The 17,883-nt window shown below is 37.9% G+C and overlaps 1 protein-coding gene across 1 annotated transcript; it reads left to right on the top strand.

Annotated features, from left to right (window-relative positions):
- The first annotated feature begins 249 nt into the window (after positions 1 to 249).
- LOC110288138 (vomeronasal type-2 receptor 116-like) lies at positions 250 to 8,644 on the top strand. Its single transcript, XM_085837512.1, is given in 8 exon segments — positions 250 to 455; positions 2,321 to 2,388; positions 2,391 to 2,602; positions 3,026 to 3,089; positions 3,092 to 3,828; positions 4,643 to 4,867; positions 6,006 to 6,129; positions 7,248 to 8,644. Coding segments are annotated over 8 exon segments (2,544 nt in total). The 3' UTR covers positions 8,156 to 8,644.
- The last annotated feature ends 9,239 nt before the right edge of the window (positions 8,645 to 17,883 follow it).

Raw genomic sequence — 17,883 nt, forward strand, 5'->3', positions numbered from 1 at the left:
CTCAAACATGTTTTCAAAATTATGTTAATGAAAACTTTTCAGACCTCAGATGTAGAACCTGAGGCCAGAATTTTCCCTATGTATCTAGGAAGCCTGACATAGGAGGGATGGAAAGGAACTGTGAATATAATAAGTGGATCTCCAGACAGCCATAGCCTTAAAACAGACACATAGGTGTAAATGTGTGTGTGATGTTTTTCTACATCAGAAACGGATTTCACAACAGCTCCATCTTAGATCCTAGCAGACATGAAGAAGTTCTGTGCTTTCACAATTTCATTTTTGTTTCTGAAGTTTTCTCCCATCTTGTGCTGTTTGACTGAACCAAGTTGCTTTTGGAGGATAAAGAATAGTGAAGATAATGATGGAAATTTGCAAAGGGAATGCCATTTTTACCTTTGGAAAACTGATGAACCTATTGAAGATATTTTTTATAATTCTGATTTAAATTTTAGGTAAGACATTAACTTTATTTCCCGTGTCAATGTCATTAGTTAGAAACATTTAGCTGTATATGCAAACTGTGCGTTCTGTTCTATTCCTCACCATGTAACTTTAAGAACCACGGAAAATTAATTATTATATCAATCACTATTTTAATATTTTTAAATGTGTCACAGTTTAATATAGTTTTAATACATTATGCTCCAGTTCACAATTCTGGACAATAAGAAATTCTGGATTCTCTCTTTTGAGTCTTTTTTGACAATATGTGTTGAAATATGTCTCTTCATCTTCCTTGAATTCACAATCTCCACCTTTGTCAAGGACTCAATATGTAAGACTGCATCACTGCCTATATTCAATTGTCTGCCAATGCCTCGTGTATGATCATGCATCTAAATGCCTTCATAAAAGTGTTACTTAGTTCTGTTTTCCAACAGATGAAATTGCATTGTTTCATTGCGAAATTTTTGTATGGGTTGGTCTACTATACCTTGTTAAATGTAAATTATTACTTATATACTTGTGAATACACATATACTTTGCTTTATAAAATTGTCTTTAAATGAGCCTCATTCTGCAATTCAGGATTTGATACTGAATGTGGAAAAAGAATGCTAGTCTCATATTCTGTCACCAAAATAATCTTTTTATCCAATTACACAAATGCACAGTGACAGTTTAGGCTTATTATCACTTTCAGATACATGGTCAAAATTTCTATTAACTACTCAGTAAATTTAACAATACTTAGTAGGTGATATATATTCACAATTCCTTTCCATTCATCCTATGTCATGTGCCCTGGATACATAGGTAAAATTCTCGCCTTAATCTCTACAACTGAGGTCTGAAAAGATAAATCTAGGAGAATCATTTTATTTCTTGCAGAAAAGAACCTGTTCTCAATGTGGCTATTAGGTCTGAGATCCAAAGGGTGAGATGTTATCATTTTTGGCTCCAGATCATGAGGGAACAAGTGTTAAAATCATTTACCTTTTAGCTAATCAATGGTGCCTGTGACTTCTTTCTTTCATAAACCAAGGTTTCTTGTGCTTTTCTGTCTTTGGCAGTCATCTCATCTCTTATTAAATTTTCATATCTTTTTTAATAAAGGAATATATTTTTCAATTGGTTGCCACAGTACACTGTACATACACTTTGATAGTGATGGCTGCTTCACATTATTATCCTTCTCTGTTAGGTGAGTAGGTATTTTATTTCTGATGAATTCTGAATTTTCCCACACCTCATTACAAAAATTGTGGAAATTCTCATTGATTACAATTTTTAAGCCCTAATAAGTGTTAAAATTACATATATATGAGCTGTGTCAATATACTTTTTTGGAGTAGAAAGAAAAACTTGGTGCTGAACTCTTAATTGAAAAATACAAATTTTAGCTAAAGACCATGTTTGGTGGCTTTACTCCTGATGGCTTTACTCATGTTCATAGTGAATAATAACGAATGAGCTGCCAAGTGTGCTGGAGCCGAGAAGATCTCTGTGCTCAGACATCACTTACAGGATTTCAAAGTGTTAGGAAGACTCAGATATTAAAAGAAATCTCATAAAATTCTTACAAGATAGAAATAGTAGGAACACACTAAAAGGTAACATTAACTTGCCGTGTACAAGAACCTAAAGAATAATATTCTGGTCATATTGTATATTGTATCATTGTGTATATCTTGAAATGGATAAATAACATTCAATAAAATGTATCTTAAAATAATTAGGCTGGGCAGTGGTGACCCACGCCTTTAATTACCCCAGTAGAGAGGCAGATTTATTATATCTCATATTAAAAAATATTACAGCAGTTGAAATTTTATATTTCAAATATTCCCTTAATCATCACTATGCCTTCTTTTAGAATTGCAGGAAGTGAATATGAGCTCCTTCTGGTAATGTTTTTTGCTACTGATGAGATCAACAAGAATCCTTATTTTTACCCAACATGACTTTGATGTTCTCCATCCTTGGTGGAAACTGTCATGATTTATTGAGAGTTATGGACCAAGCATATACACAAATAAATGGACATATGAATTTTGTTAATTATTTCTGTTATGTAGATGATTCATGTGCCATAGGACTTAGAGGACCATCATGGAAAACTTCCTTAAAACTGAAACTGGATTCTTCGATGCCCCTGGTAAGAATTTGTGACACTGAATGGGTAAAGAAAATTAAATTACAATACAGGTGACTACAAGAAATCTTGAATTGAATATACTTGTGAGTGTGCTTCTACACAAACACACACAGATGCACACACACACATATGTGTGTGTGTATATATATATATATATATATATATATATATATTTATATATATATATATGAATATTCAGTTCATACATGTACTGTGCAAACAGGTAAAACTGAGTTCGAGGAATTCCAGACTTGTCAGGAATATTCTAGAATCTAATAGGAATGATACATGATATGTATTGTACTATCTGACTGTTCTTAACAGTTGTTTTGGAAGGTGAGTAGCATTATTGTATATGAGTCCAAATACCCTAATAATCATATTCCTCACTGGAAGTTTCATCCTCTCTTCTATATCCTTGAGGTTTTCTTTGGACCATATAATCCTAACATATGCGACCATGACCGGCTGCCCCATGTCCATCAGGTACCCCCAAGGACACAGTTTTATCACGTGGCATGGTGTCATTGATGTTTCATTTTAGATGGACTTGGATAGGACTGCTCATCTCAGATGATGATCAGGGTATTCAGTTTCTCTCAGAATTAAGAGAAGAGAGCCAAAGGCATGGGATCTGTTTAGCTTTTGTTAATATGATCCCAGAAAACATGCAGATATACATGACAAGGTCTACAATATATGATAACCAAATTATGGCATCTTCAGCAAAGGTTGTTATCATTTATGGTGAAATGAACTCTACTCTAGAAGTCAGCTTTAGAAGATAGGAAGATTTAGGAGCTCTTAAAATCTGGATCACAACGCCACAATGGGATGTCATCACAAATAAAAAAGAATTCACTCTTAATTTCTTCCAAAGCACTATCACTTTTGCACACCACAAAGTGGAGATTCCTAAATTTAGGAATTTTATGCAAACAATGAACACTGCCAAATACCCAGTAGATATTTTTCAAACAATATTGGAGTGGAATTATTTTAATTTTTCAATCTCTAAGAACCGAGGTAAAATGGGTCATTTTACATTCAACAACACATTGGAATGGACAGCACTGCACAGCTACGATATGGCCATGAGTGATGAAGGTTACAATCTGTATAATGCTGTTTATGCTGCGGCCCACACCTACCATGAATACACTCTTCAACAAGTAGAGACTCAGAAAAAGGCAGAACACAAAAGATATTTCACTGCTTGTCAGCAGGTAAAGTTTTACATTCCATTATGGTTAGAAATATCAATGTGATCTTTTAAATGGACCCAGACGAACAATTGTACATTTGTCAGAGATTATTCTTTCAACTCTCTAATAAACCTTTTACATGGATGAATAGCATGCACAAATATAATATTTAATAGGAGCTAATACATTTTTATGAATATCAGTGAGTTTTGTGAAAAGGTGTCTCACATTTCACCAAAAGAGTTCAAAATTTAGAATAGGAGCCAAGAGTTTTATCATAAAAGCCTTAAGTGATGACTAGACTGGAATGCTTGGCTAAAAAATAGTTTCTCAGAAATTAACACATGTGCTGTGATTTTTATTTAGCCATTTATATTAACAATTTACAATAACATAAATGACTGACTCCACATTTTACTAAGTTTATGTTTATTTTTGAGTATTCTGTATGTACATGAAAATTATTTATTTTCACAATTTCCAGATTCAGACTTCCCCTTCAGTCTCTCATATACTGTTTCATTTTTCAAAAAAGTATTTTTGACAAGAATCATCACACAGACACTCACATAAAGAGACAGACACACACACTCACACTCATGCCCTGCGTTACTTATTATCTAGTAATCATTTTTTCCTAGCACATTTTATCATCTATCATTAATTGAAATATATAAGTTTTCAGTTATCAATGAGGTATACTGTATTTTTCTACACACGTTTATTTCAATACAGCTGTCTTTTCTGAAAGTCATTAAGAAATTGGGGGATTGTCAATTTTGCATTACCTTTATTGTTATGCTTTATTGATATTTTAAGCATGAATCTCTTCTAGGTGTCTTCCTTGATGAAAACCAGGGTATTTACAAACCCTGTTGGAGAAGTGGTGAACATGAAGCATAGAGAAAATCAGTGTACAGAGTATGATATTTTCATCGTTTGGAATTTTCCACAAGGCCTTGGATTAAAAGTGAAAATAGGAAGCTATTTACCTTGTTTTCCAAAGAGTCAACAACTTCATATATCTGGTGATTTGGAATGGGCCATTGGAGGAACATCAGTGGGTATACCGTAATTATTTTCAGGATATGTGGATTTTAAAATATGAGACTTTGTGGTTAAGACCAATTGATACTTTTGAAAAAGACCATCCTAAGTAATAATAATGAAGTTTTGATAATGCTCAACTTCAAGTATATCTGGACATAGATGTATCAATGGCCTCTGATTCCATGTTCAGTAGTATCCAAATGCCTATTACCTACAATACAGGAATATATATATATATATATATATATATATATATATATATATATATATAATGGATTTATAGTAAAATATATATGTACATATGATTAATGAAAACAATTTAAATATATTATCCATGGGAAATTTTTTTAATTCTGTGTAAACATATTTATAGCCTAATTAAGTATAACATACATTCATTAACATAAATGTTTCTCCAGATTCAAGGTTTTCTCATTTTAATTTATATATATTGTAATGTTTTTTAATTATTTACATTTTAAATGTTTTCTTCCTTCGTGATTTCCCCTCCTCCGAAGAGGATTGTCATATCTGGCATCAGTGTGAAGAGAATCCCTTGGTCCTGTGAAGGCTTGATGCCCCAGCACAGGGAAAACTAGAGTGATGAGGCAGGAGTGGGTGGGTGGGGAGCTCCCTCATAGATGCAGGTGAAAGAGAGAAAGGGATAGTGTGTTCAAGGTTTTCTTTTACACTTAGGAGTACTTCATTAATTTTATAGGAGTCTTATATAAAATATTTTGGTCATAGTCATCAAACTACTCTTTCTTGATTTACCCTACATTCTCCCTCCATACACCACAGTATTCTTTTTTGTAATTTATAAATCATGAGAGAAAAACTTGTGCCACCTAAACATTCTTTTTGGATTGATCAGTTTAGGAAGGACAATTTTTGAATTGACACAACCTGAATTATATAAAAATAATATTACTTGATGTAGTAATTTTTGTGTGATACTCAGTGTGTTGAAGGGAAATATGAATACAAATGGGCCTGATATTGTTAAGTGATAGAGGTTATCAGAGAAATATGTATAGCCATTTCTGTTAGTGCCCCATATATCAATCTATGGATCATTATTCATATGATAAATACATGAAATACACACACTCACATGCATATTATATAACATTTATGCACTGCCTCAGGTTCCCTCCTCCGTGTGTAGTGTGATGTGTACTGCTGGATTCAGGAAAATTTATCAAAAAGAAACAGCAGAATGCTGCTTTGATTGTGTTCAGTGCCCAGAAAATGATGTTTCCAATGAAACAGGTACATTCTTGCATACAGAAGAATATTTGCTGAATTTGAATACCTTCTCTATCCAAACTAGAAATATGAAATGGCCTGGATGCAAACTGAAGACCTAACATCTCCATGAATGAAAGCACAATCAGTTAAATAGAGCCAACTTCTTTTAGACCAAGCAAATAAATTCCAATATCTTCTTTAAACAAGGCATTTCTCTCACAATATGATGGTTACTGCTTTTATATTGTATAGAAAGTGTTTAGGAGGACAAACCTGTAAAAATTGTTTTAAGGAAATATTTTAGATGTAATAATCTATGCATATGTTTATTTTTCTTTGATTTGTTGCACATAGAAAGTTGACCACCTGATCAGTCCAAAATCTTTCCCTCTATCACCCAGCTTACTCTCTGAAAAAGACCAGATGTTCAGGGTAACAGTTGTTGTTTAATGAAATATATTTTAAGAGGTTAGATGGACAAAGTATTAAATATTTACTCTTGAAGATTTAGAACAAGAGTGAAGATTTCAAAAATGCAAGAAGAGATGGCTTAGAGCTTAGCTAAGGAAAGAGGGATAAATGTGAACATCCATAAGGTTCCTGCCATATAGCATGGAATGTGTATTTGGCAAGATAGAGATTGGAAAACAATGAAAGGGACATGCATAGGTCTATGAGGTGTACAGCTTCAAGAATGAAAATATTCCTAAATGCAATCAGTATTTCAACGAGGAATTGTATGTTCTAGTTCCTATGTGTAGATACAGACCAAGGCACAAGTACAGAGCAAACAAAGCACATGATGCATTTAATCAACTGGAACCAGTACTGATGTCTGCACACTACCCTTGACTGTGAATAGTGGATTTATGTTTGGAGGAATTAAATAATCTGAGATTATGCATATTATTATTCATCATATTTTTGGTTTTGTTCAATAATTTTTTTTTCCGTTCCATTTCATCACAATGCATAGGTCAATACAGAGATATCTTAAGTTAGTGGTTCCTACAGCAAAAAGGAATGGAATAGATGCTGAACAGAAACTTATTTATTGATGTTTCCTAGGAATAACATGAATATAAAATTACTACCTATGGAATTATGATAACTTATAAGGGTTCTTTTTCATTTGTCAGCAGATATGGAACAGTGTGTAAAATGTCCAGATGATAAGTATGCCAACATAGCGCAAACCTACTGTCTCTCAAGAGCTGTATCATTTCTGGCTTATGAAGATCCACTGGGGATGGCTCTAGGCTGCATGGCACTGTCCTTCTCGGCCATCACAATTCTAGTCCTTGTCACATTTGTGAAGTACAAGGATACTCCCATTGTGAAGGCCAATAACCGCATTCTCAGCTACATCCTGCTCATCTCTCTAGTCTTCTGCTTTCCCTGCTCCCTGCTCTTCATTGGACATCCTGACCAGGTCACCTGCATCTTGCAGCAGACCACATTTGGAGTATTTTTCACTGTGTCTGTTTCTACAGTGTTGGCCAAAACAATAACTGTGGTCATGGCTTTCAAGCTCACTACTCCAGGAAGAAGAATGAGAGGGATGTTGGTAACAGGGGCTCCTAAGTTGGTCATTCCCATTTGTACCCTAATCCAACTTGTTCTCTGTGGAATCTGGTTGGTAACATCTCCTCCCTTTATTGACAGAGATATACAATCTGAACATGGGAAGATTGTCATTCTTTGCAATAAAGGCTCTGCCCTTGCCTTCCACATTGTCCTGGGATATTTGGGCTCCTTGGCTCTGGGGAGCTTCACTTTGGCTTTCTTGGCTAGGAACCTTCCTGACACATTCAATGAAGCCAAGTTCCTAACTTTCAGCATGCTGGTGTTCTGCAGTGTCTGGATCACCTTCCTCCCTGTCTACCACAGCACCAGCGGGAGGTTCATGGTGGTTGTGGAGGTTTTCTCCATCTTGGCTTCTAGTGCAGGGTTGCTAATGTGTATCTTTGTCCCAAAGTGTTATGTTATTTTAATTAAACCAGATTTAAATTTTATACATAAGTACAAAGATAAATTTCATTATTGAAATATTCATACTATGAAAATGTTAAATGATACTCAACATATTTTTTCTTGTTTTAACAAAAGTAGTACTTAATCTTATAAAATTTTAAATAATATTCAAATTTGAAATTAGAAACAGGACAGAACTGTCTATTGTAATACCAATTACCAAACTTTGGTGAAAAATGGTCTCTTTAATAAGGACACAATTCTGAAGATATTGAGAACCAGGAATCTCAACTGTAGAAATGCTACCATCATCCTGACTTGTGGTTTTGTGTGTAAACCATGAACTTAATTAACGATTAATATAAGGTGACCATACTGACTGTGAACACTACCATCTGTAGGCGAGTTGTTCTTGGAGTTATAAGAAAAAGTTCTGAAGACAACATGGACGTAAAGCCAGTCATCGCCATTATCCGTCATGCTTTCATGGAATGCCTGCATCCAATTTCATGCCTTGGCTTCATTCAATATATTGTGACCAAGGTACATAAGTAAATAAACACTTTGCTCAAAAGCTTCTTTTGATCACTGTGTGTGTGTGTGTGTGTGTGTGTGTGTGTATTTACAACAACGGAATATAAAATATCAACAAAAAAGTTAAATTGTTTCTGTTGAGATTTAAAATATCATCGATTACTGATGCAATGAAAGGCACTTATTTGAAAAGAGAAACAAGGGTGAATATTAGCAGTGTCAAGTACAGTGACAGTATTGCCTATGACAGCACAGAAGCGCTGTACTTTGGAAAGCTTTAAAATGTACTGGACAGATGTTAAGAATGTAAGATAATATTACAAAGAAAGAAATATTTTATTAAAGAGACAATGCATATCAGATTGTGCCTACAATATAAGGTTCTTTATATTTATGTGAAAAGACACAATGAGGAGCAATGTAGGGACCTGGGAAGGAAAGTGGACAGGGTAGGGGGAATTGGGAGGAGAGGGGAACTTCGTCTGGGATTGGCTGAGGGAAAAGGACTGAAGCCCTGAGGGCCAGCAGAAAGAATGTAAACAAGCAACCTCAGGAGAGAGGAGGTTTGGGGAAACCCAGGGCATTCAGTAGGGAGAGGGACTTTTGAACCCACCTCCAGCAGGAAGCTCAAGTAAGTTATGGGGTTGCCACCCCACAGTCACAATTCTGACGCATATTGTTTCTGTCTTAAAGAAGTATAGGGATAGAAATGGAGATGAGCCTGAGGAAAGGAAGATCCAGTGACAGGCCTAAGTGGGGTCCATCTCAGTGGGAGGGCCCAAGGCCTGACACTATTACTGAGGTTATAGAACACTCACAAAAAGGGGCCTATCATGACTGCCCTCCACAAGACCCAGCAACAGCTGAAAAGGTCAGGTGCAGATATTTGCACCCAACCAATGGACAGAAACAGCTGACACCTGTTGTTGAATGAGGGAAGCTGAATGAAGCTGCTGAGAAGGGCCATCCTGTATGAGGACCAACAGTCTCAGGTAATCTGGACCCCAAGATCTCTCTAACACTGGACCACCCCAGGCAGTTCACACCCACTGATATGAGGCCCCCAACACACATCCAGTAGAAGACTTCCAGGTCTGTGTTCATTCAGAGATAATGCACCTAATCCTCAAGGGACTGGAGGATCCAGGGCATATAGAGGTCAGGTGAAGTGGGTGTGGAGATATCCACATGGAGAAGGCATGGAATATGGAGCAGTCAGAAGGTGGATGGGGCTGTGGTGAATGGAATATGTAGTGTAAAATATAAATGAAAAATAAAATTAAATTTAAAAAGAAATGTAAAGAAATAAATAATATACCCAATGATAAATAAATAAACAAAGGAAGAAAGGAGATAGAAGGAGAGAGAGAAGGAAAGGGAGAGGGGGAGGGGCAGGCAGAGGGGAGAGAGAGAGAGAGAGAGAGAGAGAGAGAGAGAGAGAGAGAGAGAGAGAGAGAGAGAGAGAGAGAGAGAGAGAGAAGACATCCTGAGTTTTGCAATAAAATGGATGGAACTAGAAAATATTATCCAGAGTGAGGTAACTCAGACCCAAAAGGACATGCATGGCATGTACTCAGTAATAAGTTGATGTTAGCCAAAAAAGTACACAGCACCCATGATACAGTCCATAAAACTCAAAAACTTTAACAAGATGGAGGTCCCAAGTTAGAATGCCTCCATCCAACTTGGCAAGAAGAAGAAAGAAATCACATGGGTGGGAGGCAGGGATGGAAGGAACTTGTTGGGAAATGGGACAGGGAGATAGAGACGAGAACATGATAAGGTATTGGGTGGAGGGAAAAGATTGAAGCCTTGAGGGCCAGCAGAAAGAATGGAAACAGGCAACTTTGAGAGGTAGGAGGGTGGGAGACCCTGCAAATGGTACCCGAGAACAGGGAGATGAGAGACTCTCATGACTCAAAGGGAGTGACAAAGAAATGCTGTGCAGTACGTAGAGGGACCTTGTAGAGCCCACTTCCAGGAGAAAGATAGGGCATCAAATTTTAGATGGGGTTTCCATTCTACAGTCCAAACTCTAACCCATAATTGTTCCTGTCAAAAAGAACTGCAGTGAAAAAAAAATGGAGAGGAGATTGAGGAAAAGGAGGTCCCACCACAGGCTCAAAGTGGTGTCCAACTCAAGGGGAGACCCAAAGCCTGACACTATTACAGAGGCCATGGTGTTCTCCCATCACTGCCCTCCTAAAGACCCAACATGCAGCTGAAAGAGGTAGATGCAGATATTTACACCCAACCAATGGAAAGAAGCTACTGACCCCCTTGGTTGCATTATGAAAAAACTGGAGGAAGCTGAGCATGAGGGCAACCCTGTATGAGTACCAGCAAGTAGTCTCAATTAACCTGGACCCTGAGATCTTTTAGACATTGGACCACAAACCATGCAGTACATCAGCTGATATGTGACTACCAACACATATACAGCAGAGGAGTGTGGGGTCTGTGTTCAGTTAGAGAACATGTACCAAAACCCTCCAGAGACTTGAGGCCCAGAGAACGAGGAGGACTAGAGGGGTCCAGTGTGGGGAGAAACCCTCAGAGATATGGGGAGGACATATGGGATATGAACAGTGATAGGGTAGACCAGCAGGGTGATAAAGACTGTAGTATAAGAAAGACTATATAAAAAATTTAAAAATGTGTATAAATTGCCTGATATGATAACTAGATATAGAACTCCAGTCCTCAACCAAAAGAAAACATAGCCTTTTTCATTGATTTATTTGCTTCTTCCTTCATTTTCATTTACATATTCACTTTATATCTCTTGTGTTGTGGTAGTTCCTTCTATCCACATAGTCTCCCTTCAAACAGCCCCACCCCTCATTTACCCACTTGTTCTCCTCTGAGAAGAGGGATTCCTGTTTTGGGTATGAACTTACCCTGGCCCATTAAGTAACTGCAGTACTAGAATCATTCTCTTCACCATCTTCAAGTTAGTCTGGACAACACAGTCCCATCAGGGTGAGCAGGATCCAGAGACAGGCATCAGAGACAGGGATAATGCCCAAACCAGTTGTTGTGTGACACACAAAGACAATGCTGTACATGGTTTAAACGTGTTTGGAGGCCTATATCAAGCCCATGTTAGCATTTTGGTGGTTTGTTGTTGAATCACACTGAATCCTCAAAGGACCAGGTTAGTTGATTTTATTGGTCTTCTTGAGTCTCTATCTTATTTGGGTCCAGGGATCCTTCCCCCAGAAGAGATGTTCTGCATCCGGCCCAATGTTAAACTGTGTGTCTCTGCACTTGTTTCCATTGTTGGAAGGAGCCTCTCAAGCCCAGATATGCTAGGCTTCTGTCTGCAAGTACAACATGGTGTCATTAATAGTGCCAGGGATTGGTTTTTGTTCATGAGATGGATCATCAGTTGTGCCAGTCATTGTTTGGCCATTCTATCAGTTTCTGTTTCATTTCTTCACTGAATGTCTTGTAGACAGGACACCTTTTGGGTTCTGTGCATGTTTTGGTGCCTTCATTCATACACTGGGAGTCCTGCCAGGTTATATGAGGTGACCACATTGGCTTCCATATCTCCCAATACTAAGAGTCTTATAGATTCAAAGGAGACAACTTCCAGCATGGCCCCAGGCACATCTTAAAGATGCCACCATACCACACGCCAATTATTTCCTTTCTCTTCACACTGCTCTCCCTCCATATGATGTCCCAACCACAGCCAGTCTCATACCATGCACTGCCAACATATACCTTCAAAACAATTTTATTTTGCCTTCTGAGTGAGATTCAAACACCTTCCCTTGGGCCCTCCTTTTTATTTGTCTTCTTTGGTTTGTGGACTATTTTATATTTATCCTGTATGTTGTGAAAAAGATGCACTAATAAGTGAAGACATACAATGCTTCACTTTTTCATTCCGGGTTAATCACACAGTATACAATTCATCAGTTTTCTCAATTTGTTTGCAAAATTAATCATGTCTTGTATTTAGTAGCTTAATAGTATTTCATTGTATAAAAGAGAAGCATCTAATTCACCCATTCTTCAGGCGAAGGACATGAGTGTTGTGTCAACTCTCCAGTTATTAAGAACAAAGCTGCTAGGAATATAGTTGAACAAGTGTCCTTGTGGGGTGGCAGAGCAAATTTTGGTTAAATACTCAGGTGTGGCAAAACTGGGTCTTCAGATAGAGCTAATGACAATTGTCTGAGGAACCACAATATGCCATTCTGAAATAAATGTAGAAGTTTGTATTCCCATGTGTACTGGCTAGTTTTGGGTCAACTTGACACAGCTGGAGTTATCACAGAGAAAGGAGCTTCAGTTGAGGAAATGTCTCCATGAGATCCAACTGTAAGGCATTTTCTCAATTAGTGATCAAGGGGGAAAGACCCCCTGTGGGTGGGACCATCCCTGGGCTGGTAGTCTTGGTTCTATATGAGAGCAGGCTGAGCAAGCCAGGGGAGGCAAGCCAGTAAAGAACATCCCTCCATGGCCTCTGCATCAGCTCCTGCTTTCTGACCTGCTTGAGTTCCAGTCCTGACTTCCTTTGGTGATAAACAGCAGTATGGAAGTGTAAGCCGAATAAACCCATTCCTCCCCAGCTTGCTTATTGGTCATGATGTTTGTCCAGGAATAGAAACCCAGACTAAGACAAATTGGGGTATTCCTGTGACAACCTGACCATGTTTTGGGGAGGACTGTGGAAGGACTTTGGAACTTTGGGCTTGAAGATCCATTCATTGTTAAGAGCTCTGTCTGATATTTTATAGGAGCTTGGAAGATAATGTTGAGAACAGTTCAGAAGATGGAGGCCTGGCTTGTGAAATTTCAGAGGGAAAATTAAAGACTCTCTTCAGGGCCATTGCTGTTTTGATTGTGAAGATTCTGTAGTTCTGGTTAGCTGGGGCTGTAGAATCAGCTTAGATTAATAAGATATCAGAACTACATAAGCAAAAACTTTGCATTACTGGGACTATTGATGCTGGTTAGCTGGAGCTAAGAAATTACCGGTGATTAAGAAGAGACCAGCATCATTGAGGTGACAACTTCTGGGAAGTGTTTTCTGAAAGCACAAAGAAGCTGTGTTCCAGAGATAGCCAAGGTTGTACTCCTGCTGCAGTGGGACTTGGTAATATGTAAGGGTCACCCAGGTGGTACTGATTTTGAAGGCATGAAGGGGTAATGCAGAGCATCTGAGGCTCGGCACTTTGAGAGAGCATGGAAGGTCATTGGTGAAGGTGCAGCCTCAGTTGCAATTGAAGGCCCAGGACTGAAGGGGTCTCGCAGTGTTTTGGAGATGCCAGTACCATGAGATGACCACCAAGAGCAGCAGCAGCAGTGAAGTACAGGCATCTGGAGCCTAGAGAACGACACGTGTGCTACAATGGACAGGGCTGGAGAAGTGATCCAAGCCCTTGGAGGAGCCCAAAAGATCATGAGTTGGATCCCATACATTGGACGGTTGGAGATTGAGTTTTGCTTTTGATTGTGACTGTGCCCTGATATTTTCCCTCTTGAAGGAAGAAACTGTTTTAGTGGAGCCCACAGTAAAGAGACTTTTAATTGTAAAAAGACTTTGAATTTTAAAAAAGATGGATATTTTAAAGAGATTGAAATTTTAAGAATATGTAAAGACTGTGGGACTTTTAAGTTATTTAGATCTTGGGGATGAGTAAGAATGTAAGCGTTGAGGATTACCAGTGATGTGTTTGTGTGTCAAGTTGACAAGGGGTCAATTGTACTGGCTGGTTTTGTGTCAACTTGACACAGCTAGAGTTATCACAGAGAAATGAGCTTCAGTTGAGGAAATGCCTCCATGAGATCCAGCTGTAAGGCATTTTCTCAATTAGTGATCAAGGGGGGGGGGGAAGCCCATTGTGGGTGGGACCATCTCTGGGCTGGTAGTCTTGGTTCTATAAGAGAGCAGGCTGAGCAAGCCAGGGGAGGCAAGCCAGTAAAGAACAGCCCTCCATGGCCTCTGCACCAGCTCCTGCTTTCTGACCTGCTTGAGTTCCAGTTCCTGACTTAATTTGGTGATGAACAGCAGTTATGGAAGTGTAAGCTGAATAAACCCTTTCCTCCCCAACTTGCTTTTTGGTCATGATGTTTATGCAGGAATAGAATCCTTGACAAAGACAATCGCCAAAGGAAGTCAGGACAGGAAATCAAGCAGGTCAGGAAGCAGGAGCTGATGCAGAGGCCACAGACAGAGGAAAGTTACTTACTGTATTACTCAGATTGCTTTCTTGTAGAACCCAAGACTACCAGCCCAGGGATGGCACCACCCACAATGGGCCCTCCCCACCTGATCACTAATTGAGAAAATGCCTTGCAACTGGATCTCATGGAGGCCCTTCCCCAACTGAAGCCCCTTTCTCTGTGATAACTCCAGCCTGTGTCAAGTTGACACACAAAACCAGCCAGTACAGTATTTGTTATGAGCAGCCTCTCTCGGGACACATTGAATTTCCTTTTAGAGACCCTGAGAGTTCATCAAAGCCAGCTCAGACTTCTGGACTCCAGCACTAGGAGAAGATGAATGGGTGTGGCTTTAAGGCAAGAGATTTGTGATTTCTTGCACAGGAGTTTGTCTCCCTTTCTCATCCACATAGTTACCACGGAGCTTATGGACACTGGCCTTCAGAGCAAGTACCTCAACATCAAAGTGGTACCTAGCATCTTCTGGGAGGTTGAGCAATAATAGCACATGCTGGATACTCAGAAGATGGGATTGTATGGCTTAGAGGAAGCAACTCACTGTTCTCTCACCGTCGCCCCCAATTTGAACAGGAACTGACTCTGAGTTAAGATGATGAGACCTGCAGAAGAGTTCCTCAGGAATGTGTGTGTATGTGTGTGTGTGGAAGGCTTTTATGCACATGATGTCAAGCACAGGTGGGACTCGACATGGTTAAACAAATGCTTCAGTTCTCCACTGCCCACTAAGAGTCCAATTCTCTCTTTCTGTACCCTACTGCCTTCAACTTCAACTTCAACTCCAGGGAGGAACTGACAGCCCTATCATTCACTGAGAGAAGAAAGCCAACTTAACTGTACGTCTAAGTTCCAGAGAATGGCAGTAAATGGTGGTTGAAAGCTCAACTTGATCATTGAGTAGCCTGCTAACTTTGGACAAGTCAGGCAACTTCCTCGTGCCGGTGGCAACATCTCTGTGCCCCCAGCCACGCATGGAAATTAGTGACTGAACACACACTTACCCAGAGAGTGTTCATAGAAAGCTGAGATGGAGTCAAAAATGACCATCTCCTCCAGTAGTTTCCTGGCTGGTCTCCTGCCCAAAGACTCAAACCCATCCACACTTGTCCTTCCAACACCAACTTTCATACTTCTAAAACCTGCATCTTTTCTCTTTTTCCCTTGTCCAAACCCTCCACGTCTTTGGCACCTCCCATCGAAGTGTATCAAAAAGAAATTTAGCATGGATTCCAGTGCCCTCCAGAATTTCCTTCTTGGAAAGGGGGACAAAATATTCACAGGAGCAAATATGGAGGCAAAGTGTGGAGCAGAGAGTGATGGAAAGGCCATCCAGAGAATGACCCACCTGGGGAGCCATCCCATATATAGTCACCCAGACCCTACTGCAGATGCCAAGTAGGGCTTGCTATTATTACTTTACTTACTTGTTATTAAAGTAAGGGAGATGTTTGAAATATAAAATTTCAACTGCAGTAAAGTTTGTAATATGCGATATGCTAAATTTCTGTCTAAATGTCTTGAAATAAGCCTCATATATTAGGGATCTTTAGAGCCGAATAAAATCTAAGAATTCATACACATTGGGCACTATGATATGATACATTTTGTATTCATGAAAATAAATAAACATTGTTTTATCTCTGAATGCCATCCTTGAACTAAATTACAGTCCTATTGTTTAAGACTGCCATACAATAACCTTGGAGTTGTAATTCCACAGATATATAAAAGAGCATGACTTCCACTACATATGAAATACCTAACAGATTCTCTTTATAATTTTTATTTAAATGCAATTTAAACATTAAACTTCTTAATATTATTGAATACTTTGAGAATCAACTAATATATCTAAGTTTTGTTCAACTTTTTTATTTCTATCCTTTTATACCCTAAAATATCATTAATGCATATTTAATAATATCCATAGGTGAGGATACTATGTCTAATGTTCACTACTAAATTATTACAAAACATACAAAATACTCTTTAGGAATTAAGCATAATGAAGGAGCATAAAATTTTATATACTGAATCATTAAGAAATATTTTCAAAAGCCCTTATTAGATACAACCTGACAGTATGAGAGTATTCAAAACACATTATATAGTTGTGTATATTGACTAAAAATCAGCTTACCTAATGAAGATTATGAGTATTTCTAGTAGAGAAAATATTTTATCAATAAGAATATTTTACATATTTCCAAATAACAAAAAGTCTTTTAACTTAAACATTAAGAAAATACTAATTTTATTCACAGGAAGAAAATTATGAATAATATTTTAGAACATGCTTTGTATTTGTTTTCTATGTTTATAGATGATGCTTTTAATACGTTCAACTGTTATATCACCAATCAGGCTACTCATTTTAAGATCCATTTTATTTAATTATATTTATCCATTTCAAGATATACACAACGATACAATATACCATATGGCCAGAATATTATCTTGTCTTGTACACATCAAATTAATATCACTTTTTAGTGTGTTCTTACTATTTCTATCTTGTAAAAATTTTATGAGTTTTCTTTTAATACCTCAGTCTTCCTAATAATTTGCGATCCTTTATGTGATGTCTGAGCACAGAGATCTTCTCTGCCCCAGCACAACTGGCAGTTCATCAGTTATTATTCTCTATTACCTCTCATCAGGAGTAACGACACCAAAGATGGTCTTTTGCTAAAATTTGTAATTTTCAATAAAGAGTTCAGCGCTAAGTTTTTCTTTCTAATCCCAAAAGTATATTACACAGTTCATATATTTGTATTTTTAAAACTTATTTTAGCTTAAACAATTGTCCTCAATGAGAATTTCCACAATTTTTGCAAATAGGTATGGGAAAATTCAGAATACATCAGAAATAAAATTCCTACTCACCTAACAGAGAAGGATAATAATGTGAAGCAAACATCACAATCAGAGTGCACAGTGTACTGTGGCTACCAATTGAAAAATATATTCCTTTATTCCCAAAGACATGAAAATTGAATAGGGGATGGGATGAGAGGCAAAAACATAAAAGCACAAGAAACCTTGGTTTATGAAAGAAAAAAGTTG

The sequence above is a fragment of the Mus caroli genome, unplaced genomic scaffold (genome assembly GCF_978045245.1).
Source record: "Mus caroli unplaced genomic scaffold, Mus_caroli_1 scaffold_5, whole genome shotgun sequence".
Taxonomy (NCBI): Eukaryota; Metazoa; Chordata; class Mammalia; order Rodentia; family Muridae; genus Mus; species Mus caroli.